The sequence below is a fragment of the Prinia subflava genome, chromosome Z, assembly GCF_021018805.1.
Source record: "Prinia subflava isolate CZ2003 ecotype Zambia chromosome Z, Cam_Psub_1.2, whole genome shotgun sequence".
Lineage (NCBI taxonomy): Eukaryota > Metazoa > Chordata > Aves > Passeriformes > Cisticolidae > Prinia > Prinia subflava.
In genome coordinates, this window is record NC_086283.1 from 54,716,807 (window position 1) to 54,739,448 (window position 22,642).

The 22,642-nt window shown below is 37.1% G+C and overlaps 1 protein-coding gene across 3 annotated transcripts in view; it reads right to left on the minus strand.

The window, feature by feature from the left end:
* AUH (AU RNA binding methylglutaconyl-CoA hydratase) overlaps window positions 1–22,642 on the minus strand; it is a 114,630-nt gene that overhangs the window by 82,694 nt on the left and 9,294 nt on the right. For all 3 annotated transcript variants that reach the window (XM_063421729.1, XM_063421728.1, XM_063421727.1), the window contains exons 2-3: window positions 18,980–19,047; window positions 18,795–18,882 (exon numbers count right to left, since the gene is read on the minus strand). In XM_063421729.1, coding sequence (XP_063277799.1) covers window positions 18,795–18,882; window positions 18,980–19,047 — 156 coding nt within the window. The remainder of the gene's footprint in view (window positions 1–18,794; window positions 18,883–18,979; window positions 19,048–22,642) is intronic.

Genomic DNA, 22,642 nt, shown 5'->3' on the forward strand with positions numbered 1-22,642 from the left:
AACACCAGCCAGCTTTCTTTGTGAAATTTCCATCATTCAGTCTCTCCCCAGGCCCTATTTTCTTACAGCTCCTATAACAACACGACTTCCGGAAGTGTCCTCCATGAAACATGAAATAGATCAGTTATGCTGGCCTTGGCTGATTAATTTTTTTTTTCTTTTTTTTTTTTTCTGGCTGGAATGGGTCTGTATTTTGGATTGGTGCTAAGCATAGAGTCAGTAATATAGAGATGTTCTTGTTACTGCTGAGCAGGGCTTGCACAGAGCCATGGACTTTTCCACTTTCTATACTCTCATGATGGTGAGGAGACTGGGGTGCATCAGAGGTCGGGATGGGACGCAGACAGGACAGGTGACTACAACTGACCAAGGGGATATTCCAGACTACGTGACATCATGCTCAGGATGATGGTGGAAGAGTAGGAGGGAAGTATGGTGGGAGTAGGAGGAAAGGAAGGACATTTGGAGTGATGTCATTTTTCTTTCTGTCACACTTGATGTGGCCCTGCTCTCCAAAGGCTGAACAGCTGCCTGTCCATGGGAAGTGGTGAATGAATGCCTTGTTTTACTTTTCTTGTGCCTGCAGCCTTTGATTTCCCACTTAAACTGTATTTATCTCAGTCTATAGGTTTTATACCTTTTACTCTTCCAATTCACTCTGCAATGCCACTGGTGAGGGCATGAGCAAGCAGCTGTCTGTGCTTAGTTCCCAGCTGGGGTTAAACCACAACACCAGTACTGGTGGAAAAGTAGGAGGACAGGACAGTTACATGTTTCCAAACAGTAAATTAAGACATTACTTTTGATTCTGTATTATGTCTCAGTTCTACTGATTTCTGTCAAGCTAACAAATCAGGACAAAGGCTGCATAATTTTTGACTCTCAGATGGATACAGAATCAATGGAGAAGATCCAGAAAGAGAAAATGGTGGTAGCAGTAGTGAAGGTCAGCTGGTAAGTTGCTAGGACCCACAACGATGGGCCTTTAAAACAACCAAATCATGGTAATTCTCTGTGCTCCAAGCTTAGAATAATATCTTATAAAATATCCCAGCTACAGGACAAGGTTGTAAGTTTACAACTCACATCATGGTAAAGATAAATACCAGCATTTAATAAAAAACAATGTATGTTGCATCATTATTCAACATAGAGCATTTTCTTAAAAAAAAAAAACAACAAAAAAGTAAAGCTTTTTCCTATAACACTTGTATTTCTACAATTATTTCCACAACAAGCATTACAGAAATACTTAGTACTTCTTTAGTCATTGTGGTAGTCTGAAAACTCAACTTCTACTTCCCGAAACAACTTTTCATTTTCAAATACAACCTTCACTAGGAGAACTTCTATTTAAACATAACTGAATTCTTATACAGAATAGCAAAGTTCAAATTAGACAACAACACAGCTGGTTTTTTACCCTACTATTTATCTCCAAACTAATGGTGCAATTACTATTTGTGATTTCTATTAATTCTACATCTTCCAAAACAAAATCCTCTGAAGAGATCAGCACAAAAGTTATTTTTTTTACAAAAAATTAAAACTCATTTACTTAATAGAATAATCATATATGGCTATTCTAACAACACTACCACTGAAAAAAATAGGATTAATGTAGTACCATATCTCCTTTGTATCAATTGCAACAGCTTTGCAGTAAAGTCTGCTAACATCTAATCCCTATAATAAAAACTGACACACAGTTTTCTACCTTCTGATTCACAAGAAAGCATTCCCAAAACTTGCTAGTGGTGAGACTCTTCATATTTCTTCTCAAACCTTAAATGAATATTCAGACCAAATATTCTTAGTAAATACTACTAAGCCTTTCAACTCAAAAAAAAAAAAAATGAACACACCCAAAATTCTCAGGAACCTGTTTGTTCCACTTTGGTTTCTAGTAAATTCAGTAATCAAACAAAAAAAAAATAATCATAGCACTAAATTCAGGAATCAAAAAAAAGACATTTCATAGCACTATCACAAATGACTGACTCAAATATTTTGCATATACTGTACATCTTAGCAGATATGGGGTTTTAATATTAAAAGGAATTGATACTGATGGGTTAATCTTTTTTTGATTAGCAATAAGCAGAAAAATAGTTTACTAGCAGCACACCCAGTTTTATGAGCTGTAAACAGAAAAGGAGGAAGTGTGCTGTGTGGTAGAGAAGAGAAAGTCAGATTTTTTCTGAAGAAATCCTGAAGTCAGTTTCTAGCATAAATACTGTTTAAGAAAGCAGGAGCTTTTTTCCTGAGAAAAACCATGGTTTGAACTGCTAGATCATTTGAATGCAGACAAAGACATGGGTTAAATTATTTTTCTTCTTTTTCACTACTTTTTATTCCTTCTCTTGATTTTGCATGCATCACCCTGTATCTCTTTTCCCTCTCTTCCAATGATCTCTATTAGTCATGACGATATATTAGCTATAAACTATTAGCTATAAACTTGCCAGAGGCCATGATTCAATGACACTGAATTCTGTGCTGCTATGCTGCAGCAAGTGATACTTTCAGTGGAACATTTAAAGAAGCTGGTAAATAATAAATACAGTATATGAAAATACCAACACCTTGTAAAGCATGTCTGTAACAATAAGCACATTCTGTTGCCTCCAAATTACAAAATGACCATTTTCTGCACACATCAGACTGCAAGCAAATTTGAAGAAAGATTAAAGACTTGAAGTAATGGCCTTAGAAAACTGTATGAGGTGAAAACTGAGTTTGACTAGAAACCTTTTCAAGCTATACTTGGCAAGAAGAACATGGATTTTTTAGGAAAATCCAAACGGGAGAAGAAGCACTTTCTGGGTTAAAGATATAAAGCTCAGCTTTGGCTACTCTAAGGCTTGGACTTTAATCCTGGACTAAAGCTTAAATCTTGGACTTAAAAAAAACCCAAACCAAACCAAAACAAAACAAAACAACCCACACGACCCACAACACCCACATACCACACAAAAAAAGCCCCACCAAAACATTAAAATGGCTGGCATTCCTGCACAAATATCTCTGGATCAAATTAATACTTAGGCAGCACTCAAGGCCAGTCTTCCCATTATACATAGTAGAACGTGTTCTTCTATGTGCAACTAAGGACAAGTGAGTATTTGAGCCATGAACAGGAACATCTCTTAATTATCCTTTGTTCACACAAAACTCAGATATGAAAACAGCAGCTGCAATTCTATTTGTCAGTACACCAAGTTAAGCAGTTCACAAGCAGTACTTCCCCTTACTCCCATTGTCCCCAAAGGCTTCAAACTGACTCAGAAAAATAAATCAAAGAGCTTGCACACAGCAAAATTTCCCATCCACTGAATATATTTTCAGCACCAATACTGCAAACTGAATTCTATTTTCTAAGGACTTGTTATTTTAAAATATTTCAGAGATATTTGATCTTTTCTATTTTTAAAAGATTATCCAATACACCTGTCAGCAAATTACTTTAGAGAAAGAAAAGAAAGGAAAAGGAAATCCAGCATAGGAGTATTACCTCCCATCTGGTGGGGTTTAACAAATTATACAGATTGGTGATATTTGCACCCAGAGCTCACTTAAAAACCACGTCCATCCATAGGCATTCAGTAAGTTCCAGCTGGTGACAAGAACCTCACAAAGAAATCTGAAAATATCAAAAACATATTTTTTTAGATCTAAATTTCTTATATCCTACAAAACCCGGATGCTTCACTAGTAATAGGACTACATACATTAGACTGGAAGATGCTGAGGGAAATTGTAGACAACAAATTATCTACCTGCTGACAGACAACAGAGAATAGAAATTTTCAGTTCCTTGAAGTTGCAAAATAAAGCTCAAATTCTAACTAAGAAATTAGATTAAAGTATGTAAAATAGACATACAGGATGTTAAACTAGTAGCTGGAACCAGTGGATAAACAGATAATGAGGAACATAAGTGGTTTTTGTGGCAAAGTTATGTAAGAAACAACAGCACATGACCTAAGATAAGTTCAAGGCAAAGTCATTACAACATTGGGAGCACCCAGTGAACACAACGACCAGAGACTCCTATGGACAACACTCTAGGATCATAATAGGACTTCCAGTAGGAGGCAGATACATGCAAATTAGTTCTAGGAAAAGTGATGTTTATGTATTACCTAGGAAGTACGCTGTAATGAATATGTATGACCATGACGGAATAAATACCCTGTTGTAAAGCTTCATGACACACATTCAATTAAGAGGAAAACTCCTCCAAATGTGTCCAGACCTGCAATAAAGAATGCCTACTTTCTAATACCTCACATTGTGTTAGAAGTTCATTCTTAGCCAACTTCAGTATTTATGCAGCTTTTTATAATTAAATAAGTTTTGGGGAACTGCATTTTATTACAACAGGAAGGATCTGACTAGAAGTCAGCATTTCTTCTACTCATCTCATAAATTTTGTGCAAGACAACAAAGGAATTTCTTGAGCTGTATAAACAGAAGCCCACATGTATTTATTAAATCACAAACATGGAATCAGTGACTAACTAGGAAAAAAAGTAAAAATTTTACAAGGAGAAAATCAAAACAGAAATTTCAGAATTTCTTCATTTTCATACTACCCATATTACTTTTACAAAAGAATTTTTAAAGTTTTAATACATTTTTAAATTTTCAAAACAAATGTCCACAGATTGTACATTAAAAAAAAATCTAACAAAATTAAAACCATTTTCACTATTGACAAGTCTCCATATTTTCCTTCATCACTTCATAAACATATTATAAAGGTGATGTTACATATGCATATATATAAGCAACTCCATGCTACATTTATATAAATTCAGTTACTTTTTTCTCCTTCAGCTTTCAAGAGCTGCACATTCAATTTAGATGCTACCAAAAAAAATCTTTTACCTCAGTAAACATACAAAAAAGGTATTCTTAAAGTAAATCAGTGTCAGCTGCAGGCCAAGACAAGAGAAGAGAATAAAAAATTTTCATTATTGGAAGTTTTTCTTCATATTTGTGGTAATTAACACATATATAAATTAATGTTAACGATTAAAATATACATAGCTGCATTATATCCAATTTTATGCCATTTATAAATCAGATGTGAAACTGACTGCTGTAAACTATCTTAAGATGAAAATGTTATAGATTCAGATATATCTAAGTACCTCTGCTACATGCCTCTTTTATTCACTCTTTTCAAAAGCAAATGGGAAAGAATTCTTTACCATGTAATAACTATTTTTGCCATTTGTTGCGCAAATGTATTCTATTTCCAGCACACTACCACCAAGCACACAAGATCAGATTATTTTTGCCAGCAGGTTTTCTCTGCCAAGGATATAAATGGCTGAGCAGGCTCAGTTCCCTCACCAATAAAGAAATCAGGTGCCACAGGCACTTAGTACTCCAGAGAACAGTATTACTTAACTCATACACTGCACTATGACAATCTGCCTCAGAAAACTGTGAAGAAAACTAGCATCCTTCTTTCACAAATCAACATGTCAAATACCCAGAAATGTGAAATGAACATTTCAAATGGAAGTGACTACACAATTTGATTTAATATTTATGGAAGAGATCTGGACCATAGACACTGCAGTGGAAAGTCAAATGTTCAGAGGTACATAAAAGAAACTAAGAGGAATTAAGTTCCTCATCTAAGAACAAATGCAATTACCAGAGCCTCGCCAAATTTATCTTATCAATTTAGTATGATTAGGGCTCAATCAATAATCTGTAACTTCCTGTTAAAAAGATCTTCACATGGTTTTAGTCCCTTTAAAACCACAAAGTGGTCCCTTTTGAATGATTTTATGTGGCTTGTAGATGAGTGGGTTTCAGTTCTTTAAAAACATTGATCCATGATCATGCTATTGCTATCTTTTTATCTAAGAGTTGAACAGTGAAAATTACATTAACTAAAATAGCTAGCCTCCACCCTAATCATGTCAAAATGGCTCTTTGTATCATGAAATCAGAGCATTGTTTAGGCTGAAAAAAACCTTCAAGATCATCGAGTTCCAATCATTTACCTTGCCCTTATGCCTATATGGCCTATATGGCACTTATGTCCCTAAGTGCCATATCTACACATTTTAAATACCTCCAGGGATCTTGCTGGACTCAATCAATTTGCTCAGCACCTCTACTAGCCTGTTAGAAATGCCAGACCATGAACAACATGCTATTACAATAACACAGAATTCTATCTGATACAATCCTCTGTGTTTTCTGGGCAATTATATAAAATTCTATTTCAAAATATGCAAAGCTGTCTTGGAAATCTAAAAGTGTGTTTATTACAGAGTGCAAGTAATTTGAAAAGATAAAGTTCCTGGATTGTCTTAATGTCAGTTATGACACTAACCCAGCTCTCAAGAGATCTGAAAAAAAACGAAAAAAAAAAGTGAAAAATTAAATGTTTTCATTCTTAAATATAGACAATTTTTTCTCCATTCCAACATTTGAAATTAATGACTTAAAGCAAAACCACATTGCTGATCAAGGTTTATATAAAGAAAGACAGTCAAACAATATTTTGTAGTTCAGGCATATATCTCAAATTCATAATCTAATACCTAATATTCTAAGGTGCTGCAATTTCAGACTCCAAGAAAAAAATGCAACATGTGAAGCGGTGAGAATAACAATACCCATAAATAATCTCTCAGAGTTTCTCTAACTGCTAACCATGAAGGGCTAGAAGTACAGAAAGAATCTTTTTCCAAAACTTGGGTTTCTACCAAAAGAGTGCTAATGGTATTTTTGGATTAAAAATAGCTAAGGAGCACCTCTCTAAAGACTAAGTTCTTAATTAAGAATTCACCACTGTATCCTGAAAATAGAATGGGGAGAAAGAATAACCATCTAGGGCTGCAACACCTGTCAGAACAGGCTTAAAGTGTTCTCTTCTGGCAAAGCTAAAAAGGAGAACAGTAGCATTACAGCAATGTTGGTATTCATTACCATACAGGTCATTTTTGGAACTAATCCAGCTAATGACTCCAAATTTCATTTTTCATGTCATACAAAGCCATAGTTTTGTACTGCTTGACTCTAGATAGCAGGTAAGCCCCCACTCAGTTGCTTTCTCACTGCACGTCACGATGGAGAAATGAAAAGAACCGTATAAGCAGTGGGGAGGGAGAGAGGGACCCACCTTGCAGGTTGAGATAAAGGCGGTTTAACAAGAGGAAAAAAGAAAACAAATGATGCAAAAACAGTGATTCCCCACCAGCAGATGACTCTCCAGTCTGGGCAAGGCCTGCTTTGGAAAAACAATCACCCAGTTTTACTGCTGAATATGATGTCATATGTTACAGAATATTCCTCTGCTCAATTCACATCAGCTGTGCCAGCTGTGCCCCGCCCCAGCCTCTTGCTTACCCTCAGCTGACTGACTGGCACAGTGAGAAGTATAGGGAACCTTCATGTTGTGCAAGCACTGTTCAGTGACAACTGTAAAACACTGTCTTTTCAACACTGTTCTGATCACCAATCTATAACACAGCACCATATGGGCTGCTACATATGAAATGAACTCTAAAGCAGACATGCCCAGTACAAGTTTTAAAGATAAGACCACTAGTAATTAATACATTTGTTAGTACACACATCAACCACAGCAGAAAAAACTCAAATACATCGAAATAGCTACAGATAGGTACAGAAATCTATGGGTTTATATATACAACGGTATCAGAGGACTCATCTGAACTGCTCTGTGACTTTAAAGAGCTTAAAGATACCCACAATGACTACATAGTTATTCCTGTAAATTTAGATATTAAATCAACAGTTACCTATTATAATACACCTGCAGAACACAGACTATAGCTTGCTTAAAGATGACAAATTATACCATACTAAGAATTCTTCTGAACAGGAGAATCTCTAGAAGACTTTACTCACTTCCATGGAAACAAAACTGTTCAGATACAGCATCCTGTCCACTGGTCTACTCTACCAAATCAAAGATTTCGGCAGCACTGAATTCCGCATCCTCTCACTGTTATTCTCACACAAACATCAGAAGCGGTCTGGTGATAGTTATGCAGGCTTCCAGTTAAGTCTTTCTTTATGACAGTCAAGTTCATCTACACATCTCTAACATGCAAGCAATTACAGGAATTTCTTACATGGTGTCATGTATGCCAGTAGCCTTCTAATTACACGCTTCAGTGATACAAGAAAAAAAAGGAGGGGGGGAAAAAGCGGGATGCGTGTAAGTACCTATATATGAAATTCCATGCAACTCCCAAGCAGGCTTAAGCAGTGCCACAAGGACTGTATTCCAAAAGTCAAATCAACTGCAGTAAGCACGTAAAATACAGGAATTTATCTACTCCTGCAACCTAAATAATATGGGCTTGGATAAACCAAATAGAAATCGTATAGAACAACTTTTTTTAATTAAAAATTAAAGGCATTGCACTTGCAGCACATACATAGCCATTAAAGATACATTCCCAAGCAGCAAAACCTGCAACAAGCCAAAGTGACATCACCAAAGACATCTGAGGATCAAACCTTTGAGAAGCATATTAAAAAAAAGACAAATACAGAGGAAAACCATTTCTGATTATTCTCTAAATATTTATATAAAATATTTTAAATATTTTATATCCAGAAAGCACAGCCTCTTTATAAGAGCAAATGGGAAAACAAGTTGTCTAACTACCTAGACATCCACTGCAGAACACAGTTTTCCTAGTATAAAATGTTCTCCATCATCTGGTATCTTTTCCATTTTAATTTAGTCTGTTCTGGTATATCCACTCCAGAAAAGACTGCACTGAGTGAAAACTCATTATAACATTATAAGTAAGGTCTGTATGTATGTTTCTCTATTCTAGGTAGTCAGCTGAGGTAGCCCAGTGAGGTACCTTTCATTGCTTCATAATCATCAAGATGTCACTTTTATTAAATTCTGGGACATGCTGAAATTGTTGCATATCCCAGATATTCACCACTCCTGCCTGAGTCAAGTTTGGACAGCAAGGCACTACAAATGTCTACTGTGGAGACTTCTGTATCATTTCTGTGACAATCCAGAAGATCTAGAGCATTGCATCCATTTCAAGCACCTCAAGAAACTTTAGAAGTTCTCCAGCTGTTCAGGATCATACTTGATTTACTTATTTGTAAGCTATATGGTGATACTTATTTTCATTCATTAAATAACTTTCAGTCAGTTGGTTATAAAAGTCTTAGCTCTAAAGACTTCAAATCTCTATTTACCATTATTAAAAAGAAGTTGCACTTCCAAAATCTTTACTTGACATAATATAAACAAGATGTAGGAAGGGAAGTCAAAAACAGCCAATTGTTTCCTTCAGACATTTGTCTCCCCAGGTTTTCTGTACAGCTGCTCAGAGAATATCCTGAGCATGACTCTGACTCTCATACACAGAATCCAAACAAATAAATTTCTCTTATCACCAGTATATTTATTTGTAATTTCTTCTCCAGACATAACAAATTACTTTGTACCTAATATTTCAATTTAACATTTTTAGCCATTCAATTTGATAATTTTTCCCATGCTTTCATAGTTTTTAATGGCTTTGGGAAAGTAATTCCCTTTCTTGTTACCCTCCTCTGAATAAAGAACTAACCAAATACCACTACCTCAGAAACATATCTTTTACCTAGAATTTAATGTTTTTAATATTTGAGGTGCCTTTCAGTGGAAAAATATTTCCAGAAAATTCCACATTAATTGTGTGCATTTGCTGTAGTAGACTAAAAGCCTACAACAATTTGTTAAACTACTAAAACAGAAAAAATTTTAAAATACATTTTATTTAATCAACAGGTAAAACAACACCCTCACTGTGTTCAACAATAGCCAAAGATACTCTTTAATCCTGCATGTATACTTCCCAGAACACATAAGCCAGCTGAGTGACACTAAATATAGTATAGCCTTCTGTTGCTTAAAATGAGTTGTAAAGACGGATATCCACCACACAAAATAATCCCACATTTCCAGTTACTGAAGTAGGTGCATAGCAAATTTCCACATAACTGTATTACAGAGTCCAGCCTTTGGTTAATATTATACTAGTAAAGCACTAGCTCAATCAATCAAATTAGGTAACTGTCTACAAAAAGTTCATTCAGTTTGGCAAAGCTCACCACACAATTAGAGAACCAACTCAGACATATTTGGATCTTTTTAGTCAACTTTAAGTAACAGCATGGTTCTCAAGTTCAAGACTGCTTCAATTCTGTTGACGAAGGAGAAAGAAGAATGCTTACATCATTGGAATAAATAAGCCTTTACATTTCCATTTTTTATCAGATGCCACAAAACACACAAGAGAAGGAATAGTGAGATGTTCTGTTTCATCAGCTTGAAAAAGCAAATCTCAAAACTGCATCACCTACGGAAAAACAGTGCTAAAAAGACGACTCTCTAGCTGGATCTGATAATTTATCTTTCACTAATGGCCTGATCTTAAATTTGTTTTCTTATTTTGCACACACAAATCACAGTAAGCTATAGTCTACAGCTCATTCAAGACCAAAAAAGGAAGAAAAATGGGATGGAAATATCCACAGCTAGCATTACAGCTGAATACATCCAATTACGAGAAACCTTTTTTTTTTTTTTTTTAATGCTATCGTCATATTAGCTATGAATTAAGTTGTCTCTGCTTCTACGAGACCCTTAGAAATCTTTGACATGGAGACAAGTACATGGTGGTTGAAAGTATTTTCATTTCAAACTGTCTGTATTCAGTGAAATAATGGAATCTCTCTTAGACAGAAATATTTTTATAAATTGCTCCCGATACGAAAGGAGTAGCTAAACTGAACTTGTCATTAGAGAATTCAAAACTACAGAAGGACACAATATTTCATACACAAGCCTTCAGAGCACACAACGTTGGAAAAGTGAGTCATCTAAACAGATGCCATACACAAGCTTTAAGAAGAAAATCCTGCACCCCAAGTAAGGGATGGAAAAAAGAACCAAGTAGTTACAGATTTAGTCTTTTCTGTTGAAGTTATTCCACTTAAACTTCGGTACCATACTTATTACACAGCTCTGGTCACTACTCACTCAACTGGAGAGAAATCTTCGTGACTATTTTTATTTTAGACCATTTTTTACACAAATTCTTCTGAGCCTTTATATAACCAATCCACCCTCAATTCATAGCTCTTCAAGAATAAAGGTCTTGCCTCAATCTTTGAAAAATCTGTAATAACTGGATGTGGTAGGTTAACTTAGGCTCTCTGCCAGTTCCCCTCGACAGCAAGATAGGGAAGAAAATACAATTAAAAGCTCATGGATCAAGATAAAGACAGGGAGATCATTCACTTGCCACCATCATGTGCAAAACAGACTGGATTTAGGAAAGATAAATTTGACTTATTGCCAATAAAAGATAGATGGTGAGAAACAAAAACCAAAATAAATCCATCTTCCCCTCACCATTCCTTCTTCCATTTTTCCTGGCTTAACTTTATTATTAACTCCCCCACCTCTCTCTACTGCTGTGCAGAGCAAAAAGGAGGGGGAATGGGACCTGCAATTCAGCCATAACACTGCATCCCTGCCACTCTTTCCACCTCACTCTTTTTCTCTGCTCCAGTATAGCATCCCTCCCACACAGTCCTTTTCCAGGACTTCCCACAGGAGACACAGTTCTTTAAGAACTGCTTCAGCATGATCCTTTCCACAGGGCACAGTCCTTTAGAAACAGACTTTTCCAGCATGGGTCCCCCTTGGGCCACAACTTCCAGAATATCTGATCCTGTATAGGCTGCTCTCCACAGGTCACAACTCTGCCAGGAACCTGCTCCTGACTGGGCTCTTCACAGGCTGCAGCTTCCATCAGGGTGTGTCCACCTGCTTCAGCATGGAGTTCTTCATGGCCTGGAGTCAGGATATCTGCTCCAGATTGGTCCTCCATGAGCTCCAGAGTGACAGCATGCTTTGACATGGTATTGTCATTGGGCTGCAAGGGAATCTCTCCTTTGGAACTTGGAGCACCTCCTCCCCTTCCCTGCTACTGATCTGGGGGTCTGCAGGGCTGTTCCTCTTGCATTCTTTTCTCACTCCTCTCACATGGCTGCACATGGTTCTTTAAAATTTCTAATATATATGTTATCACAGAGGTGCCACCAGCATCTCCTGAAGACTCAGCATTGGGCAGTCAAGGGTCTGTGTCAGAACTTGGTGCAGCTTACTCTGTCAAGTTCCCAGAGAGCTCCTGGTCTCTTCTCAGAGAGACTCGTGTGAACTAAATACATACAATCCCAACTAGAAAATAACTTTCAAAAAGCTAAACAAATGAAAACCAAAATTTACCATTTTCTCAAGTAAGGCAATGCACCAACTAATGAGAAGACAGACAAGTGATTCTTAGCTTAAAATTTCCCAGTTGATTAGATGCTGATTTTAAGACTGCACTGACTACAGTCCCACCCAATTTCCTACCACATTCTTTGTGCCTGCTTCCTCATCAGGAATGGATCAATCTTTTGCAAATTAAAAAAATGAACACTGTTATATTTTCATATTCTTAATGAAAAACCTCCTGGAAAACTCATTTTTTTAGCTCTGAAAAATCCATTGTCATTCCAATTCCTTCTTATATTTAGTATGTGTTGTCAGGATAGAAGGTAGAGGAGCATTTGGAGATAGATTACTAAGGTACTTCCAAAAGAAAGTACTTAAACCAGTTTTTCTTACTGGGATTTTTTTCTGTATATAGACTAGAGGATCAAACAACAATGCTAACTGCACTCTTTTACTGGCTCAGTTGTTCAACATGTGGGTCTTGAAAAATCATGACAGGAATTAGTCATTCCAGAAAGACAACATCAAAATTAAGAAGCAAAATCATCTGTGTTGGACAAATGCAAGCTGTAGAATCCAAATGTAATGGGTAAGTGTGCACACAATCACAAGACAAAGCTGCCACGTGGCTGACCCACCTAACGCGTTTCATGTCACCGATGTTGCTCTAGGGGAAATTAAACTGTTGTTGAGTCTAATGGTCTGCAAGCAGCTAACAGCACTTGGGAGTCCGAACACCGGTGAAAGCTTGGAATGAGAAAGAGGAAAGAACTTAGCCACAGTCTACATTGTAAGGCATTTATTTGGGGGAATGAAAGGTACATGCAGCAACAGAAATATTCAGAAGACACTACAACATTTTCATGTGTGATCTGAATGCTCAAGAGGGAAGAGTGGGGTAATACACAAAATCTCTTCTCGGTTTCTGGTGGAGGAGCTGAAATCTGGAGAACCAAATATGGTCTGTGAAAGTATACACTCCTCCTTGCTTGCTTAACAGAGACTGCAAGAAAAAAAGGAGACTACACCCACAGAAATACCTCCCTACTACTCCTGCTAGTTCTATAAAAATAAGAGTAGGTCAAGTATTTGAGAGCTATTATGAAACTCCTTTACTCCTCCGTATCAAAACCTCATAAACAAAGTCTTCAAGGATCTGCCCTACCAGGCTTGTCTGCTTTATAAACTTCTGCCAGAAAAACTGCACCAGCTGGAAGTGGCAGCCGGGAATTAGACTCCAAATAGCCAATTCAACCCTGCTGGAAACAAAATTCTGATGCAGACAAATAGAGCCAACAGGCGAAGCATTTGGGTTGGCTTTACTCACACCACAGATTCAAATGAATTTTTTCTGGCACAGAGGTTTCTTCTGCTTTTCCAAGAAGAGACTTTATTGGCCAAGCTTTTTTTTTGACTTTTAGGTCGAAGTGGTTTAAAGAGCTCAAATAATGAAATTTTTCAAACTGTCCTGAAAGCCTGTTACAACAACAACAGCAAAAAGTTAACACTCTATATTCTGATATGTCTCAAAGATTTTTGAAATAAGGTCTCCAAAGAATATTTTTCAGATATGTCAAGCAAAAATTGTTCCAAAGCTTGCTCTCTTTGTATGCGCACATATACAAAGCAAATCAACCTCATAACCTCAATACAAACCCATCAACCTCAGAACCTCTATTTCATATAGTCCAGCTCAGCTTTGAAAAAACAATACTGAAGAGAGACTGTTCTAAACACTTAGATTCTAAACACAGTCACCACAAAAATCTGAAAAAGCTAACAGTTACAACAGAAAGCTCTCCTAAATCTCCCAGGCAAATCAAAATCCAGAAGCAGTATGTTCCTCTAGTTTATTTCTCCTTTATGAGCCAGCAGGATTCTTTTCTGCGTATCAACAGAGGAGATATGGATGCAGGGAAACTGACAAGAACTCACATATGAATTTTTGAGAGAAAGGATCTCCGACTGGACTTGGACAGTAACAGTCCTGGTTGTTCAGGCACCAGAGGTACTACTCTGAATGGTAAAAGAGTAGCAAGGGGTTTTAGTTACCATCATGAGCTACAAACTGAACCAATGGACTATGGACCAGTAAGTTACTACCTGAGTAGTACATGAAGAATATGGTTTTTAATGCCTTCTTGACAGGACATGAAAAGAGGGCTGGAGGAACATGACAGTACCAAGACAATCATCAATACAAGGAACAACAAGCAAAAAGGTAGAAGGAAAAGAATATAATCAGAATCCATTTCTATAATCACTATAACCATCAACACATAAAACTGTTTAAAAAGGAAGGACTATTACCTGATCCCATAGTTTTCAATTGCAAAATATACCGTAATCCCTATTTCACGTCATCAAACACACTGACAAGAGTGGGTGAGATGGGGAAAAAATAGAAGAAAGCAGGAGACCTAGAACCATAAGCAGTCTTCAGCTTCAGCAAAAACATATCCAAAGGTAAAATTCCATAATAACTAGAAGTTCTATAAATATTATCTTAGCTTTTATTAAAAACCTTAAAAAACTGAACAACAAAAGCTTTAGGGTGTAATATTAGCTTAATTCTTCAGACCAAAGCCATTCTCAAATACTCTCTGCAAACCAGAAAAAGTACTCCTAAAAATGTATTTTATTTGTACCATTTTTTCAACCTCATGTAGTTAAAATCAGAAGACGTTCTAAGATTGTCTCCAGAATGACCCTGATTGAGCAGATGACCTCACTGAAGTCTCTTCCAATCTTATCCATTCTGTGAACACACTGACACAAAATTAGATTTTGCAACAACTTGTGGATACTGCCTCCTTTCTTCCTCGCAGTACTGTATCACCCAACACTATTATGTATACTTACTTCTAGAAATATCTTGAAGATGAAAAAGCCTAAAAATCTGCTCACAAAACAGAATATTGCTGTGTATCAGCAATATCTCTAATATACATATGTAAAAATTATATTAATAATGAAAAATCAAGCTATTCAAACAGCCTATGTGAATGTAGTTTGGCCCCTTGTGTGAACACAGCACAGCCCATGACTACTTGATCACAGACACTTTATCCGTGGGATGGACACCTGCCATGCATAAGCCTATGCCTTCCTCAAGAATGGAACATGGTCAGGAAATAAAGACTCCTGTACAGACTCACCTAATTTGGCCACAGAAATTTTGTGGTGCAAGTACACAGACTTGACTTACACAGGCCAGGACTGATCATACATGCTCACTGCAGAAAGGCCAATATTTTACTTATTTGGTTTCAGATGTAGAACGAAAGGAGCCAAGAAGTGACTCAGTGACAGAGCATTTCTAATGGAAGCACAAGAAGCCCTCATAGACATAATTACTCATAGACATACTTTATGCATAATCACAGACATCCTTAACCCCAGACATGCAAGGCTTTGACTTCTGACTGTCCCTTTTGATCAGTGCTAGAGCATTAAGGAGGAACTTTCTGCACCCACAGATGTACGAAGTATTAAAAAGGAGACACAAGGAAAAGAGCAGGTAAAGACTCAAAGTGTATTTTTATGCAGAAATGAAAGGATATGATTTCTGGTACATCTCTACATTCTTTACTACAATTCCGTTTTTGTCTCTCTCCAATTTCACCATGTGAAAATACCACATTTTGAAATCATACTCAAACCCACATCAGTCATCAACAGAGTTTAACTATTTTAATTATCCACACTGCTATTTGAGAAAAATAGCCAGATGTCATGTTTTGTGGACTAGGCCTTAGAAGGAAACAAGACACTTGGCTCGTGGCTTTCACAGATATTTGTTGATAGCTAAGGAATGGCAGGATTTAATGATCTTGGACTTCATTCTGCTCATAAAAGGAAACTACATTCTAGGACAAAGTTTCCCAATATGTGGTCTGTCAAACATCAGATGGTGGTCCAAAAAAATAATCATAAAAGTGTCTTTTTAAAAACATACATTCCCACACATGTTAGCAAGACAGCATTATTGAGGAAATACAAAAAAAATAAGAACATTCCAGGTTTAGTCTAATTAAGTAGACCTATAAGGCGTAAGAAAATGTGACATTTCACAAGATGATCCTTGCATTTTTTAAGGAAATTAAAGGTTCTTGAAGCAACAATTATCCTTTAACATTTAAGTTTGAAAATACTTTTTTCTGAATTTCCTGAGCCCCCTCGAGAAACTGCCTTCTTACATCCAGTATATTCCTCTCTTCATCTTACTTCCCTAAGCTAACCTGTTTTTTCCAGATCTCACTATACTTCCTCTATTATCATTCTCTTTAGAGACACCCAATAAAGTCACCTACTGAAGCAATCCATCCATCCACTATGCAATTTTTGCCTATTTTCATTTAAAAACTCTGTCTCAGGTTGTCACCCTGGTTTTTCTGAGTTTTTCTAAAGCCTTGTGTTTGTTCGTAAGATAGAATCAGTCTTTTAGTTTCTGTACAATATTAGGAGTCAGTTGTTCAGTTTCTCACACCTTGGAACATAAACAAAACTTCTTGTTTCTTTTCACTCTCTTTTGTTTACATATTTTCTAGCCTGAAACAATGTTGGTTGATAGTTGGTCTGACCAGTGGGGTGAAGGGGTAGTAACCCCAGCAGCCAATCCACAACCAGACCCATAAATGTATAAAACTAAAGAAATAAACAGGTTCGCCCTCTTTTTGGGAGCAGCTCTAGCACTGCAGGCCTCTTGCCTCCGCCTTGTTATTTCGCGTGTCGGTTGACACATCAGGTATTCACTCTAAATTTCAGTTACCACTGTTGGAACATCCTTTATTTCACTTGTTCAGCTATAGGAATCCCCTTTCTTAGGATACTTGTTTTAACCATCACTTTTTTAAAATGACAGACACCTAGTTCACACACCCCATCTCTACTCCCTGGGTTAAGATCCAGACATAGCTAGGCAACCCTTGTCTTTCAGTCTTCTTTCCAGGGCTAATTTTCCTTCCTAATGTCCTTTTATCTTCTCCATTGTTATGTGTTAATACATGCTTTGAGTTGCTTGATTTTCTAAGCCAGACAAACAAGCAGCAAATAATATGTTAAATCTTTATACCAAAACAGCTTGGAAGAGACTGCTGGGAAAGAATATTGGAGATGTACTTGGAGCTCCTAAGTACAATAATAGTAGCATAGCTGGGATACTCTCCCTCAATATCAGTATTTCTGCTCTCCTATTTCCAATATACCACTACTACAAAATTCAAGAATGTCAAATAAAAAACATTGTTAAAAAAAACCAACAGCCATCTTTTTATGTCAAGTATATAACATTTAACTTGAAACACCATTTGCATGTGTTGTTCTGCTGCTTCATTCTTCATCACTTTAAAAACTAGTTTTTTTCTGAGATGACTAAAAAAAACTTAGTGATTTAAACAAGATACAACCTTTAAATTAAATATGCTGATTAATACATACACATTTAACCTATCTATATGTACTACTAAGTACTGAATTGATTATTCCCTTTTTTCCAAGACAATTATTTTCATAAGTCTTGTAAGTGACAAACTGCATCTGCAGTTTGAGAGAACAGACTTACTAAAAGCAACAAAAAAAATTCTAAGTTCAAATAAAAGTGCTTAGGTACGTCACATATTTAAAAAATTGGAAAAATTATTTTGCATTTAAAACTAACTAATTATGTTATTTGAGGCTATCAAGAATAACAACTACATAAATTCCCAGAAAAGTAAATTTTCAGCACTGATCTCTTTCTTGACAGTTCTATTAATATATTACAAAGAACAAACTGCTTTACTTCTGTTTTCCATTTCAAATGGATATAAATTAAATTTGAATAACGTAAGAGCTGGTTGAAACATTTTTTAAATAAGGCAACTATTCACTTGATAGTCTTAAGAGATACTTCTGTATGAATTGATCCTGACATGTCAGCAAATTCTGTTTCTCAGCATCTGGTAATTGAGAGTTTTTGCTTTTCTGAGCACTTTGGCAAGATGCATATACTGTTGGATATATGGACTGGGGGTTTGTTTTGATTTGTTTTTAATTTGAGAATACATTCAGTCTGCAGTAATATGTATATTCATCATGAAATTTTAAGTTTACATACGTTTCTTATATTAAAAGTTCAAGTTAATACATTTAAAACACAAGTTTAATACAGTTTTCTACAAAGCTTCTTTATATGGCCTCTAAAATTATTTGCGCCTTATTCTGACATACTCGCAAGAGTTTCTACATCAATTAAATTACTTTTCACCACCATGGTTAAACTATTACGTATTTTGAAATCCTTTATGACACAGAAAGAATAAACCAAATATTTGATTTGTGTTAGCAATTGAGGAAAATAATTCAAAAATGTTTTGTTTGTTACTGAGATGAATACATGACAAATACATGTTTCCTTGGAATCTGGGCCCTTTTTTTTTTTTTTTAAGTGCAATGAGAGAATATGGATTTCCAGCTTCTCAGGAAAATTAAGTTTGCATACCAGCACAGAATATCCCCGGGACTTCGCTCCGGAATACAACAGTTCGTACTTTCTTATCAGATTTCAAAGCATCCACAGCTTTTGATATCTACAGAGAAAAGGAGGAAGGGGAATAACCAAACACTTTTAAAAGTGCTTCATTCCAATACTTCACCTTTATACTAAAAATTATTCTTTTCACTTACCATTTTTACAAGATTTTTGCTAAGTGCATTCTTGGCATGAGATCTGTTTAATCCAAGCACCACAATTCCTGGAGGGGAAAAAAGATCACATCATTGTTACAATGCAGTGAAATATGTATCATCTATGTAAATTATTATTATTTTGAACTTCTACAAAAGGCAATGAGGACTGAAAAAACATGCTAGTGTAATCACTATGGAGTTTCTCAAAGAAAATAAACTGATTTATTCTTTTCAATACTCAACAGAAATTACACTTACTTTAAGAACAAAATGAGGCTAAATCTTCATATGGAAATAGTGCTTACAAAGATTGACTGTAGAATTACACAACTGTAGGCACAAATTTAAAGTTTGTGTATGAAGTGCTGAGACGCAATCAGGAAAGATGCTTAACGTTAAGTACATATTTCCATACTTAGAGTCCAGAGACTTCTTAAAGTATGAAGTGCTATAGAGCAAAGACCAGCTCCAACACAGGTAAAAGGCTGTCCTAAACACAGAAGGAATGCCACCAATGAAAAATGTACTTTTGTTTAAAAAAACCCAAAATTTTAAAAAATTCCCCCCTGAAACACAAAAATCAAGCTCAGTGCTGGGTACATGGCTCCAAAGACACGTTGACAGCTCCCTTAGTCGAGTCACAGATCAATTGTCTGACTCACTGTTTACCTGTGCATTGGTTTAAATGTTGCCACATGAAACAAAAATTGTCTTTATTTTGCCCCCCATCACCTAAGTTAACCACAACTGTAGCAATCTTTTAGACAATTACTGCCCAAATCCAACACAACTGCCTGAGTTCAAAATACCAGACACAATCCTGATCCCGCTCTGGTAACATTTTATCAAGGAGGACCTTTTATGCCAAGAATGCAAGGATAAGAGGAAAAAAAGGATCAGAGCTGGACCAGCAATGAAAGGCAGAAAGGGAGCTCTGTCTCAAACAGAAATTCCAACAGTACTGTCATCAACTTACAATATGAACAAACAAAATTACAGAAACTCAGTGTTTACCTACATTAGTACTTCACCACTCAGCTTTGGATGTACAGTCTATGTGTAATCTTGCTGTTGTAGCCTTCCTTGTCATCTCAATGCATACTGCATCTTCTATTTCTGGAAAACCTGTCCTCCCTTAGGACTGACCGATAAGTGTTTGAGCGCTCTTCCTCTCCTTCCTCCTGCACGTATGTTGCACACACAGACAAGATTTAGAAGCACTCCTGCTCCTTCTCCAGTTACCAATTTGAAGACAAAGTCTTGCCAGCTACCACTCTCAAGATTCAAATAAAAATAGTGTCAAATGCAAGTAATAAAGCACACGTGCTTTTCTTGCTCTTAAGGTACAGTCAATTGCTAAGTATAGATACCTTCTAAAAAAGAATGGAGCCAGATAAACTCAAATTACCTTCATTGCATTGTTCTACAAGCCTGAATTCCCACATTTATCCCTATGGCTGGAGATTTTCATGGAGGACTGCCTGCAAAGGTCATTACTCAGCACACATAGGAATCTGTTTAGATTCTGTTAGGCAAAAAGGAGTGGTGTTGTAGCACTTTTCTTCAGCTGTTACAACTTCTTCTCCAGGAGGAAGATCACTCCAAATTCAAATACTCCATATGTTCAACACAAGTAGATTAGGCAAAAGCATCATCATACATTAAAGCAACAAAAAAGACCCTTTACCCTGACTTCCCTGTGATTTTCAGGCACTACAAATCCCATGCTTGAATAAACTAGAGATGCTATTATCCCAAACCATACTTCAGTCAGGAAATAGAGTCCTTTTCAGAAGCGTGTTATACTTAATGGCAATGACACTTAATGACACTTGAAATTCTTCTTCTCCCCACTGGAGCCCAAGGACTGCTACTTCACCACCACCGACAGTGTGTTGAGAAGGAAGCTTCAGTTAACATTAAAGCACTTAGAAGATTTTTTTCCTTCAAAGGAATGATCCTTGAAGACAAATCATATAAGTCAATTTTTGCTTAGCAGTATCATATCAAGTCATAAAACTACCACTTCTTCTTCCTTCTACAGAAGTAAAAGATAAAGATGACACCCACTCAGTTGTTTTCATCTAAGTATAAAAAATAATACAAAGCAAGAATTGCAAGAGAAGAAGTATAAAAGGTTTGCAAGGGAGACCTACAAATTGCAGTGATAGATATACAAAAGACATGCCTTACGGTCACATTTGAATCATTTTTGTCCCTTACTACAAGATCTGAGCATGCTGAGGATGGAAAGGACCTTAAAGATCATCTAGTTCCAAGACCCCTGCAGGGACACCTTGTACTAGATCAAGCTGTCCAGAAGCCCATCCAACCTTGAACATCTCCAGGGATGGGGTATACACAGCTTCTTTGGGCAATCAGTTGCAGTCCCTAAGAATAAAGAATTTCTTTCTGATATCTAAACTAAACTTGCACTTTTTCTGTTTAAAGACCCTATCTGTGTTTCTTACAGGATCTGTTCAGAAAATGGAATGTCACAATAGGCTACCCCAAAGCCTACCCTTCAGGATGAACTATCCCAATTCCCTCAGACCTTTTTCACAGGAAAGGTACTCCATCCGTCTAACCATATTCATGGCTCATTTGGGCTCACTCCAACACTTCCACGTCCTTCCCGTGCTGTGACCCCAGGGCTGGATGCAGGGTTCCAGCTGGGGTCTCAGCACAGCAGAGCAGAGGGATCTCAGGGTTATGATTCCCTGAGACTCTCCTTGGGGTTGCTGGCCCACAAGGTAATAAGGTTTTCTCCCAAGGTTGCTGTTCCCCAGGAGTTTCCTCTGGGTTGCTGTTCTCCGAGGTAATAAGGTTTTCTGTCTTCTCTTCGCCCTGGGTGTTTCACACCAGAGCCAGAGATGACAAGCTGAGTCCAGCAGTTTGTGCTATCAAGGCTGTTTATTCTTAATTATCTATCAGTTCTTGTCCAGCTTTGCAAGGCGTCCCCAGCAGAGCAGGACACGCGGCTGGACTGGGGCAGATCAGAGAGCCCCGCACCTTAAGTACAGTACCCTTGACCCAACCACTGTCCAAGACGTATTTTTTATTTATAAAATTTTACCAATACCTACTATCTATGCTAACATGTCAGTTCTACTCTAAGCCAATCTCTAAAACCCAACTCAGCACAAGATGGGGGACGAGAGCAAGAACAAGGAGGACAGGGGCCACTCCCCAATTCCTCCGTCTTGTCTCTTCAGCCCCATATGCTAAGAATCCTAATTTCTATATTTATATTCTATAATAAACCAGCTACTACTTATTTTAAATTCTTAGGATTTGTGATTCTTCCTGCATGTGAGTGTTCACTCCCATGGACAGGAATCAGAGTCAGTGTCCTCCTGGGATCTGTGTGGGTCTAACTGACCCCCCTGTACAGATCCCAGACCCCCCGTCCTGTCTCCAAACCCTCCAGGGTGGCCAGACGGATATCCTGGACTCCAACAGAGGGGCAGAATCCCCTCCCTCCCCTGCTGCCCACGCTGCTTTGGATGAAGCCCAGGACACGTTTGCCTCTCTGGGCTGGGAGTGCATATAACAGAATCACAGAATCACAGAATCACAGAATCCTTGGGTTGGAAGAGACCTCCAGGAACATCAAGTCCAATCCTAACCCTAACCTCAACTAAACCATGGCACCAAGTG